General features: G+C 44.4%; 1 protein-coding gene across 4 annotated transcripts in view; it reads right to left on the bottom strand.

Annotated features, from left to right (window-relative positions):
• Positions 1–12,488, bottom strand: part of CD2AP (CD2 associated protein) — a 44,303-nt gene that overhangs the window by 24,191 nt on the left and 7,624 nt on the right. For all 4 annotated transcript variants that reach the window (XM_077926622.1, XM_077926624.1, XM_077926625.1 and 1 more), the window contains exons 3-4: positions 4,928–5,077; positions 803–903 (exon numbers count right to left, since the gene is read on the bottom strand). In XM_077926622.1, coding sequence (XP_077782748.1) covers positions 803–903; positions 4,928–5,077 — 251 coding nt within the window. The remainder of the gene's footprint in view (positions 1–802; positions 904–4,927; positions 5,078–12,488) is intronic.

Below are 12,488 nucleotides of genomic sequence, written 5' to 3'. Positions count from 1 at the left end.
TGAATGGGCCTTGAACTGGAGCAGGGGCGCGTTGGCATGGGGGGAGGATGCCCCTGGAGCTACTAGAAGCTGTATATTCCATGTAGAGGCCCCAAGCCTGTGCCTCTCCCTCTCTACTAAGATTAAACAAGGACCCTCCTTGCTGAACTAAGGTTGTCTTGTTCCAGCAGGAAGTTTAAGCTAGTGTTCATTTTCATGGTAAGTTTGTGTGTCTGATTTTCTGTGAATTGTTTTTATGCAAACTGCTTAGAAATATGAATAATCAAGCAGTATATAAATGTCTTAAATAAATAAAATAGATAAGCCTGAGGTTTTTTGCAGGGTTCCAATTTATCTTCCTGAGGATGTAGAAATGGAATTATCCAATCTGGTGATTTTAAACAGATTACAAGCGCTTCCTGCATTTTGCCAAGTACTTGGAATCTGTCACGATGGAACACTGAGCAAGTTATTTCCATTATTTTCCCAAGACGTTTTATATCCCGAAATGCATTTCAGACTCTAGAACCCCCTTACCGCCTTCTCAGTCAAGTCTATTTGTTTTATAAAATAGGCAGCTTCACATCCTCCTCTTATCAAATCTACCTTCCTCATTATTTCACTATGTATACTACATACTTCCAAAATACTCTAATCCTCTCATTTCTAAGCATCTATTTCTAGGTTATCTTCAACTGTCGACATCTTCATTCTGACTATCCCATTTGGTTAATTTCCCAATGTTTATGTGGATAGTTCAGTTATTTCTTTCTGTGAGAAACAACTTTCATTTTATCCCCCATAATTCTGTAAAATGGCTCACCTCTTCATTAACGTCTATAATATCTCCAAGCTTGAGCTCCAACTCATCTTCATTCTGAGGAACATACTCAAAAAGAACTTTACATTGCCGCTTTTTCGATTCTGTTGAAAGTGAGAAACAAATTAACTCAAAGTGAAGTTTACCTTTAAAAACAATTTTATATGTTACATTTTGGAATTAAGTCATTAAGATATGCATTCTTATAGAATGATCAAGGACTCTCATGGCAGCTTAAAGCCTAACATATTGTTTCTAGCACAGGCTTTGTGGTCTATATGTACACCATGGCTGAATGTTAAGTGAACAAGCAACAGCAAGCCTTATGGTTCCTGTCCTAAACTAACGGTGATTTGTCATTATGTCCCCAAAGGATGAATTGTTCTCTTTGCATGCAATGATAAACCAGTTAGTTAAAAGCAGGAAGCAGGTGCTTGTAAACTCTTCCTTGCAGCGACACCCTCTGGAAATTATCCTATATATATGCCTTCTTTCTGGTTGCCTAGAACAAGCAATTTTTGTGTGGATCAGTTTGAAATTCATTTGTGAATGCTGAAACGTAGCACAGGTGTTCATTTTAGTTTCATTACTCATTTCTAAACATGAAAAACTGTTGAGAATTGCAAGGGACTCTCAATTCAGGATGGTGGCTAGGAGACATCTTGAAATTGATGGGGCATTTAACAATGAAAGGAACACAGAACTCATTCAATCAATTGTGTCCTGACTTGCATTTGGAACCAAAATTAAACAGATCTGTAAAAGAAACTATACTTATCATTGCACTTGCTGAAGCTGCGTGTAAACAATGGTTCCTAACTGCAGCTATTCAAGTGCAAATACAGGAAGTGTTATGTGTTGGTTTATTAGCGGAACACATAAATATTTTCAGAAATGGGTGTCCTTAAAATCATTAAAGATGAGTTAGCAGACAGCAGTTTCAATAAAAATTGAGTAAATCCACATGAACAGGCAGATACTTGCAGCACATAGTATCTGGTTACAAGGCTCCACAATGTAGAGCATAATCCATGTATCTGTTGAAAATGGAATGAAACAAGTTCATGATCTTCTAAAAGTGTGCCTACAAACATGTGTGTTTGGGATCCCTCTAAGGATTTGCACAAACATACTGCCAAAGGGGAAATTTTCTACCCTCTTATTGCAACGTTGTATGTCATTTGAAGATGCATTCATTCCGTGAGCCATATTTGTGCATCATCATGATCCTCTAGTCACGAGGCATACCTCTTTAGGCTCTGGAGGAAGGCTTTTCAGAACAATGTCGAGAAATACCTCCTGATATCAGCACTAATAGAGGCCAAATGCAGATATTTGAAGGGGTATTTGTAGAGACATTTGGGAAACTTGCTGAAGATCTCTTAAGGACTATTCTCACGGCACCACACACACTTAAGAGCAGAAGGAGTGGCATGGAAGAGTTCTGCTAACGGTTCAATAGAAAACAGGATGGAGGACTTCCGGGTTAGCGCCATCGGCAATGGCGGAGTTCCTCTGATTGGGAGGAACCCGCTCTGCAAAAATCGGGTCTTGCCGCTGCGGCGAAGGCGGAGACCCCTCAAAAATCCCAGGCGGATGAAGCCTGGGAACGTGGGATTCGGCTGACACCAAGAGCGCCTCCCCTACTCGCAGGGAACCCCTTTTTCGGGGCTCCGTAACGATGTGGGGTGAGCAGCGAGGTGTTTTGAATCGACTGCTACTTTTGTGGAGTGAAGCCACATAGCCGTTGCCGGAGAGCGCTGACTTTGTCCTGTGGACAATTGGACTCAAAAACAAGTACCCGTGAGTAGAAACGGAAAAATTGGATCAAGAAACTTGTTAATTTGGCACCGAAGCAGGAAGGTTCAAAACAGGAAGTCCACCTTCCGCTTTTTGTAAATAGACTGAAGCAAAACCTTGTAAGCTAATAGCCTGGAAAGTCGCTTATAAAGGTTGAAATTTCCTTCATTTACAATCACTAAAACCCCCTTGGAAGCAGGAGAAAAGGGGGGGAATTTTGACTGTTCAACCCTGCAGGAGGGAGTGAAGAAAGATAAGTTTCCATCGTCTCAAACCTGGGAACGGGGTGTCAGAGACAGAAATTGTTGGAGACGTTCATTGACTGTGAATGGAGCATTTTGACATAGTTAAAAAAAAAAAGAGAGAGAAACAATCTGATTCCAATGTTGCCTTTTGCATTTTAAAGAAACAAAGTATTTGAAAAACGAAAGTAATTCTTCTTTGTTGGACTTGCTTTAAAAAGATGGATACAAATAAAAATTGCCTCCTCTAGAGGGAGTTTGTTAAATTGTTGCTGCAGTCTGCTTGGGAACTCTACAGCTCTAAGATTAAGATCGTGGGATCAGTCTTTTGACCTTGGATAATAATGTGTCGGGAGGAAGCTTTGATGCTTGCTCTCTGTAAGACAAATGCTCTGCTGGAGCAGTTGCATGAGAAGGTAGATTTGATGAACAAAAAACTGGATTTGATGACGGCTGTAGGGCAGGAACTAACTCAGGAACCTGTCTTAACTGGGCAAGTACAAGTGCAGAAGATAATGGACGAGGTTGCGGTTGCACCTCAAGCATTACAAATGGAGAGATCTGAGGCCCTGCAGGAGCATAAGCTACTGTCTTTGAAGATTGAATTTGGAATGGGCCAGGAGAAGTCTGGAGAGGAGGAGGCTCTTAATTTCGGAGGGACTTTGAAACATGTTGTTAAATACTTTTTGGATTATTCTGACGACTGTGGGGAGTGGGACTCTGGGGAATGGGCTGGTCGGATGAGCGGAGATAATTTTGGTTTGGAATCCCCCAGAGACCTACTCTCCAATGAGAAAAGAAAGAAACCAGGAAAGAGACCAACAAAAGACAAGGAAAAGTGCAAGTATAAACAAGATGAAGAAGATCTGCAGAAGGGGCATGGAAGAGACTTAAGAGCCTCGGACATAAGATTACCAGGTTGATGAACTAGATGGAATGGACAGTAAGGTCTGACATAACCCGAGACCAGGAAGAAGGGACGTTGGATGGAGATTGGAAAAAAGTTTATAAAGAAAATTTGTTATATTGGGAATTAGTGTAAATTAATGAATATTGGGGAAAATGTTGGAATGAAACTATCTGGCTTTAGTAGAAATGATACAAGGAGTTATGTATAAATAAGTTTTAAGTTTTAAGCTTTAAGGTATTTTATGGTAAGATAAGGTTAAATAAATTGAGGTAAATTGAATAACAGAATATGGTGAAAGATGGTAAGGATTTGTTGAGTTAAGTAATAGGTTAGACGGTTAAGATAAATTGTTTAATAAAAAGTTAGAAAGATGGAAAGAATTTGCTGAAACAACTAATTAAGCTAGAATACAAAAACGGAGGTGTGAGGAGGTCAATGAAACAAGCAAATGAAAGGTAAAGATAGGCAAAAAGGGATTTTTTTCTCTTTTTTTGTTGTGATGATGTATTGGCTTTTATATGTATTTTTTCTCCCCCCCCCCCCTTTTTTCCCTTTTATGTATTGTGGTGTTGTTTTTTCTTATTTTTTCTTTTTTCTCTTTCTCTTTTTTTCTGTAATCTTGAAACTATTAATAAATATTATTTTTTTAAAAAAATAGAAAACATGATGGAAAAAGCAGATACCCTTGCTGGGTGCTGCCAAGCAGATGGAAAATGACTGGAGTCTAGAATGTAAGAAGAGACTGCTGTATCAGGCTAGGAGCCCATTTACCAGGATCCTGTTAATGATTATCTAACTACCAGCACGTACAAAAGGATTTTCCTGTAGTAACTGTACATTCTAACAGCAGTGGGGCATGGCTGTTAAAATTTGTGATCAGATTTCAACTTCTTCCACCAGCTGAATTCAAAAAATAAATGTAGAAAACATGTCAACATGTGAATAAGAAAAGTATGACAGTATTTGAATTATAATGGTTTGAGAGGGCAGTATAATACCTGCCAATGGAGTGACAATGTTATCATATATTAAACAGATATCCTTGCATTATTATTTTTTCTGAAATAATTTAGGAAAACAGCCTGCAAGACCTATTTGCACATGATCTGAGAGTACCCCAGTGATATCACCACTTAACAAGAGATTTATCCAGCTATCAAGGAAATGATTGCATACTCCTCTTGAAGCTTTTAGACTGGGAAGTGGGCAGGAATCCTCCTGCTGGAAGCCCGTAAGTGCTCATGCGCTGAACAAGGTTGGCAACATTTCCATGCCTTTCCTTCTTGACTGGCAAATCATCATTCTGAGAGTCCGTCTCTTTCTTAACTTCCTAGTAAAGATAAGAACAGGGGGGCAGTGGGGTGAGAAGAGAGATTGACTACAGGAGCCTAAAATATTCATAACAAGCTATAGCCCTGCACTGAAGGAAGGGAAGCCTCAAATAGCTTGCTCCCTCCTCCATGGAACAGCCCTGTAGATATCTGAAGATGTCTCTCATATCTCCTCTCAGCCTCCTCTTTTCCAGGCCAACATACCCGGCTCCTTCAACCATTCCTCATAATGTACCAGAAAAGGGTCATTCCTGGTCCAACCCATTTATTTAAACCTCTATATAAACTCAGAGTTATCTAAGATTTGCTTTGCCATAACAAATATAGGAGAGATTTGATTTGAAAACACTTTAAAGGACTGACAAAGGCAAAACCACATTTAAGAACTTCTGCACTGACGATAAAAGTAGAGAAGTAAAGTTTTTCCTTACAGCAACTGTCACATTTGGCGCAAGAGTTAAGGAAATAACCAACAACCAGAGTCTATTTGTATTTTCACTTTAGAAGACAGCACCAAAGCAAAATTGTACCAAAAAACCCAGTGCAAGCTTCCTGAACAAAGCAGGAAGACTGGGAGGAGCTCCACTCCCCAGTATGTAAATTCAGATGAGCTGCATCTTCATGAGTTCACGAAAAAAATTATTAACAACTTGCCAAAAAATTAAAAGCAGCATCTGAATCCAAGCATAATAAAATTGAACTAAACTAGGCAGTTATGTAAACCTAGGAAACTTCACATAATTTACAGACATTACATCAGACTAGGTCATGAAATTAAACATTCAACTTAATTGTTTTTAAAAAATCAGAGTACAATAACCGTTTAACCAGGTTCAACCCACTACTCACAAAAGGTTGTGATTCTCATACTATATCACTGCTTTTAACAAGGGAAAAATGAACTTACTGGTTCTAAAGACATATTTGCTTGAACACACCCAGGTATGTCTGTGCGTATTGTGTATTTTGAACCAAGTTTCAAGCCAAGTTCTTGCTCTGGCCAAAGTTCAAGTATCAACTCGCAAGCTTCCTGGTTCCTACGGTGTTTGTAGCAGCTGCTGCACAAGGAGATCACCAACCTTTTCTCCAGCAGTGAACTGGAGCTCCAATCACAGCTCATGAGCACAAACAATTAAAAATTAAGAAGTTTTAAAATAAGTAAATAAAAAGCTCTTTCATTTGCCTAAGTGCCTTGAACAGATAATCAAAGTAACAGTTCAGTCTGCAATATTAATATCAGAAATATTTATGCAAAAGATTCATTTACTTGATAAACTGCTTCACAAAGTCAAAATAAATATTTTTAAGAGTACTAGCAGAAAGAACAAATGGTGGGGTGTTCATGACCTATTTACTGGAAAGATAAAGGTTGCAAGTTGAATCCAATGCTGTTCCTCCATTCGCTCAACAGGACTTCTTCTCACAGCCCCCAAAGTCTGCTCTGGAGGCTGGACTGGGTCTTCCAGGCCTACAGTAGCTTCTGGATTACCCGAGGGACCACAGGGATGTTGCTGGAATGGGGGGGGGGGGGGGCAGAAATAGGAATATAATCCATAGTTTACAAAGAATGACGTTATGCAGACAGAAACATACTCTGTGTTGCTGCCTGATAGTGGAAGGAGTACAGGCCAGTAATCTTGCCCTGGGTCTTGGGTTAGAAGTGGTTTGGGTTTTTTTTGGGGGGGGGGTTGTTGCTGTTTTGCAGTTATTTTTTTGTATCCGTATTTTAGATCTTATTATGATTTGTGTGGAAATGGTTCAATTTGGCTGTGTACTTTTTGATGCTTTATTTTAATGGTGACTTTTGTTGTGTTTGTAATTTTTTATGTTGTAAGCCTCCTTGGGCATGGTTTAGACCAGGGGTGTCAAACTCAAATTCATTGGGGGCCGCATCAGCAGTTTGGTCACCCTCAAAGGGCCGGTTGTATTTTAATATTCTTTTGGAAGCTGCCCAGAGTGGCTGGGGAAGCCCAGCCAGATGGGCGGGGTATAAATAAATTATTATTATTATTATTATTGTCAGAGCTGCCTCAGGTCCCAGCTCACAGAGGACCAACGCCAGTCCGTTGTCATATTAAATAGTCTTTATTGAAGTTCAGTTTCTCATTTACAGCCACGGCGCGCAGCTCTACGTCTTAAACCCTAGACCGCCGAAGCTCCGTCTGAGTCTCCTCCCCCCAGACACCAGTTTAAGACCCTAGCCTTGCTCCACCTCTTCCTTTGTTCTTTCCTCCTCTGGGTCCGCCTGTCCGCCGGGGTTTTCCCCTTTCTAGACTCTTCTGACGCTGAGTCCCCGAGTCTTCCCCCTCCCTCCGGCGGGCTTTAGGACCTGGTTCCCAATCCAGGCTTCCTGCTGTCCCGCGCGCCTGTACATTTGAACTGGGCGCGCGCGCCCAGCCTGCCACCTTCCTTCTGACCGTTATACTGCTTCTGTCGCTGCTCCCCTCTTCGGGGACGCTAGCTGGGCCTGACTCCTCCTCCCTGCTTGCCGGAGGAGACGCTGACTCTGACCTATGGGACTCTTCCCCCCCACTACGCTCCGGTGGGGAAGCTGGCCCTGATTTCCAGCTACTGCTCTGGGAGTCTCCGCTGGCCCCCTGCTTCTGGTGTGTCCCCCCTGGGACCCCCCTTGCCCTGGCCATCGGCACCCCCTTCTGGGAATCTTCTGATTCACTGGAGAGGCTCATGGAATCTCTCGGGTCACTGTCATTCTGCCCTCCACTGCCCTCAGATTCCTCCCCCTCGCTCTCCATTTCCTCTCTCCCCTGTGCCTCTGTTCCTGAGCCCCTGACAATAATTATTATTATTATTATTATTATTATTTATTATTATTTATCCCGTGAGTCCTGTATCTAGCAGTATTTTGCTTTTGTCTTCCCAGTACCCACATGCATCACGCCAATTTTATTCCAGGCAGTAAGTACTGGTACCTTACTCAAGACTGGTTAACGTGCTGTAACTACCAAAGCCTGATTTCCAATACGTGCTTTCGCGTGTGTGGGTGGCATTAGTGACTGACAAGGTGAAACTGGAGCAGGGTAGTGATTCCAAATCACCGCCACATTCAGAATAAAGGTTTGCCATCGACTGGTGTATTTGTCTCATCAGTATTGTAACAATTCGATTCGGACCATTGGTCCATCTAGCCCGGCACTGCCAGGCACAGACTAGCAGCGGCTCTGCAAGGGTTAAGGCAAGAGTCTTTCCCAGCCATATCTGGCGACAGTGAGGGTTGAGCACGGCTGACTAGCAGCGGCTCTGCAAGGGTTAAGGCAAGAGTCTTTCCCGCGCTAAACAGCCTCTCCCCAGCGAGGGGTTGCTCGCAGAGCACAAATGGTCACGTTCACGTTGCGTTAGCGGCTGATGTGGATCGGTAGCCTGCAAATAGTTTAAACTGCCACTTCTTGAACAATAGACCCTGCGACAGGAGTAACCACTCTATTATGTCGACAAGCAAGGTCGAAGTTCCACTGGGATTTATTTAAGTGTTTGCTCCGGAGGAAGCGGTTTGCGGATCGTGGCCCTAGTGCAATTCCCAGCTAGTTTCCCCATCCCAATTTAATTATCCTTATGGGATTTTTATGATTACCAGGAGCTTTCCTCGCCTTGCAACTGCCTCTCTGCAAAAAGTGAACATGTGCCTTGGGAGGAACGAGACTTCTTTAGAAACCAGCGCGCTTTTTCGCGTGGTTGCCGCTGGTGCCAACCGGGGAGGCGCGGAGAGAGGAACCTATAACTTGATATCTCTTTCTCCGCAACAACTGCTTTTCGGAGAAAGCTCTGCAGAGCGAGCCGCTAAGCAGGCGTGAATCCGGCGCCAAAACGCCACCGCCCGAAAAGGAAAAGTCCTCTGTCGCCTCGCCATTGGCTAGCAGGAATGGTCGCGGCTTGCTATTGGGCAGCGTGAAGGGGAGAGCCCTCCTTTAGGAACGTACTATGGCTTGTCTGGCATTTTTCTCTGGGGGGGGGGAGAAAGGGGTGGGGCGGCGCGTGCCTCCTTCCCCGCTTTGCTGCTCAGAGCCGGACTCCCGTGCGCTTCGCCTTCTGCGCGCTAAAGCGAAGAGGCGGCACTGCGGCAGCCAGATTTCGTGCGGAGGGAAAGCCCAGCCTTGTTTGCACAACCTCAAGCCAGTCAGTCACGTAAAAGCATCAGCCCGCCCCCGGGGCCGTCCTCCTTTTCTCTGAATGTGCGGTGCTGCCACCCCCCACCCGCCCCGGTCTTTCCCTCAATGAATACACACAAGCTTTCTCCTTTAAAAAAAAAAAAAGCGAGAATAAAAAAAAGCGCTGGCGGCCGGCGGCGGCTACACGGGCCGCATGAGGAGGTCTGCCGGGCCGGATTTGGCCCGCGGGCCTTGAGTCTGACACCCGTGGTTTAGACAATGGAAGACAGCTTACAAATACCTAAAATGATGTATGTATGCTGTACGTAATCTTGGCAGTGATTGAGAAATCAGAATAGGTACTGCTCTTCAGATGTTCACCTTGTGAGTAAAAAGTGGCAGTTTTACAGGGCCGAACTCCCAGCAGTCCAAAAGCTGCTTTCTCCAGAAGTACTCACGATAAAACAATGTGTACAGCGTGTGGCACTCAGGAAATTCCAAGGTGAAACTCCCGCTTATGTGAACCTTCTTGCTGCAGGAGGAAGCAGGGCAATAAGCGTAATCTGAAAATGCTGGGGGGGCGGGCAGGGTGACTAGTCAGTTTCAATCTGGAAATGAAATGCTGGGGTGGGGGAGGGGAACATGCTAGGGCTTCAAGTTGGCTTGTTTCTAACACCCAGTTAGAACTGGATTGACGTTCTAATGGTCAGTCAGTGAAAGGCAGTTTTATAGGGTATGCTTTAGCCTCTCTGAAATGCTCTTCCTTTGCAAACTGTAGCTCTGTGGCAGAACAGCTGCTTTGAGTGCAGAAGGTTAAACCCCCAGCATCTCCAGGAAGGGCTAGATCTTAAGATGCCCTGTCTTGTGCTGCAGACTTGAGTTCAAAAAGCAGACAACACACATTCAGTAAATCTCACTCACGGTCACAAGTGGGCAGGACCAAAACCCAGAATGGTTTTGTTATCTATTTCAAGATATAAGAATATTTCTTCCACTTACACTCTTCTCTCCATACCAAATACGCCATCAGATACACAAAATCAAACTTCAGAATGCACAGGTAGGGCGTCCCCCACACCCTGCGAAAACCCTCTTTTTGTCGTAATTTCCAGTCTGCTCTCCCCACCCCCATGCTCTGCCTGCACGCCTAAAACGCAAAATGATGCAGCAGAATTCAAATAAAGGGGGGAAACCATTATTCTTCCTGGAAAGCCAACAAAAATATAATTATGAGAAGAAATGAAGGAAAATGCAAGAAAAGAGGCCCTTGCACTCTTGAAAAGCAAGATCACCATGAGAAGCCCCTTCAATAATCAACCAGCTCATGAAAGCCTTACAAGTAAAACTTGCCAGCCACAAGGTGTCTCCCCCTGAAAGACTGTCTTCAGTTGCTACCTGCAAAGTTCTGGATTTAAGGGGAGGTTTCGCCAAGAGAGAAGCAATCCATTTAACCACATTCACAGCTTGTTTACTTATGCAAATCATACCACAATGGAAAGGGTCCCTCCTCAGCACATCAAAAGGCTGCCTGGGAATTTCGAACACTGCCCATCTGCTGATGCTAAGGGAGAGTGATCCTGCTGAGCACTGCCAAAGCGGGGATCCAGTGCTAAGCAGGATCACTCTCCCTTCAGTCAGTGCAAAGGGGGAGTGAGGCTGCTTGGCACTGGGCTCAGGCGCACAATCAGCTGGTACAAAAGAGAGGGGTGCCCCTTGAAACTGGGTCCCAGCTTTGTGCAGCGCTTCAAAGGCTCCTGACAAACAGCTGGTTGCCAGGCACTTTGGGAGCCGCACAAAGCAGGTTTTGGGCAAGCCCCATCCTCACCTGTATGATGCCAGGTGTAGGGCAGGTAGGTGTGGCTTGCCTGAAATGGCCTCAGTGGACAAACGTGGAGAAGCCTGAAGGGGCACAAGGGGCATGCGAGCTGAAGGTTCCTCACCCCTGAGCTAAACGAAGCTTTTGGGAGAACAAAGAAAGCCCACTGCTGCTAAGTTCATTATTTAACATCACCAATTAGAAGGTTGGCGGTTCGAATCCCCGCGACGGGGTGAGCTCCCGTTGCTCGGTCCCAGCTCCTGCCAACCTAGCAGTTTGAAAGCACGTCAAAGTGCAAGTAGATAAATAGGTACCGCTCCAGCGGGAAGGTAAACGGCGTTTCTGTGTGCTGCTCTGGTTCGCCAGAAGTGGCTTAGTCATGCTGGCCACATGACCCGGAGGCTGTCTGCAGAGAAACGCCGGCTCCCTCGGCCAATAAAGCGAGATGAGCGCCACAACCCCAGAGTCGATCACGACTGGACCTAATGGTCAAGGGTCCCTTTACCTTTACACCTGGCAGCTGAGGTAACTTACACTCTCATTCTGACAGGCCAACAACAGCTCTAGAAATTCAAGTTTTAAAATACAGTAGTACCAAATGTGAAAGCACGATTTTTTAAAGTGTAGGTTAGGTATCTGTACTGTAGAATTGTTGAGGGTATTCTGAAGTCCATTCCCCTTCTGAATCAATTACATTCCTAATACTTGGCAGGCAATTTGTTTCAAACATCAACAGCATTTCATTACTCAGAATAGGACATCAAGCATGTCATCCTGCTGTTGAGAAATTGTGCCCTTCAGCCCTGATGAAAAATATTCTACATACATCCTGAAAATGTGGAAGTTTGGCTTTGTTTCCTTATTTCGAATCCTTTAGCTTAGGATGGAGAAACATCAGCCCATGGGCCTGATGAGGCCCCACCAGCAGTCCCAATCTGGCTTCCAGTTTTGTTTCCCCAAACTATAGCACCTCCCCCATCATACTAGTGTAGAATCAGGAACCTTAAATTGAGCTCCTGTTTGTGCTTGGGTAAAAGAGGCTTGCTCTTACTGCCCATCAGCTGACTGGCAGTAAAAGGGAGCTGTGCAATCCTTGAAGGGGCTTGCATAATATGGAGCAGGGCCCTTTGCAAGCCTCTTGCTCCTTGCAAAGAGCCCTGCTCAGCTCTTTGAAGCACTAACAATCAGCTGGCAGGTGGTGCTTCCAAGCACCCAGCAAGGCTCTTTGCATGGTGCTTTGAAGTCCCAGCAATTGTCAGGACCCGCCAAAAGGTCCCATCATCTGACATCATGGCCATGTCAAGTGACTGGCTGCCCACCTGCTCATCTGGCCCACAAGGGGTAGAAGAGATCAGGATCTGGCCAACTGGCCAGATCCAATTCTCCAATTCTGTTTTAACAGCTCTTTTCACCACACTCAAGTCATCATATCCAGGGGATCAGAATCTTCTCCATCCCATTTCACCACCAGCTATTTCTCCTTTTAA

This window comes from Podarcis muralis, chromosome 3, assembly GCF_964188315.1.
Source record: "Podarcis muralis chromosome 3, rPodMur119.hap1.1, whole genome shotgun sequence".
Classification (NCBI taxonomy): domain Eukaryota; kingdom Metazoa; phylum Chordata; class Lepidosauria; order Squamata; family Lacertidae; genus Podarcis; species Podarcis muralis.
The sequence above is the reverse complement of the archived record's forward strand: the minus strand, read 5'-3'. Positions and strand labels throughout refer to the sequence as shown.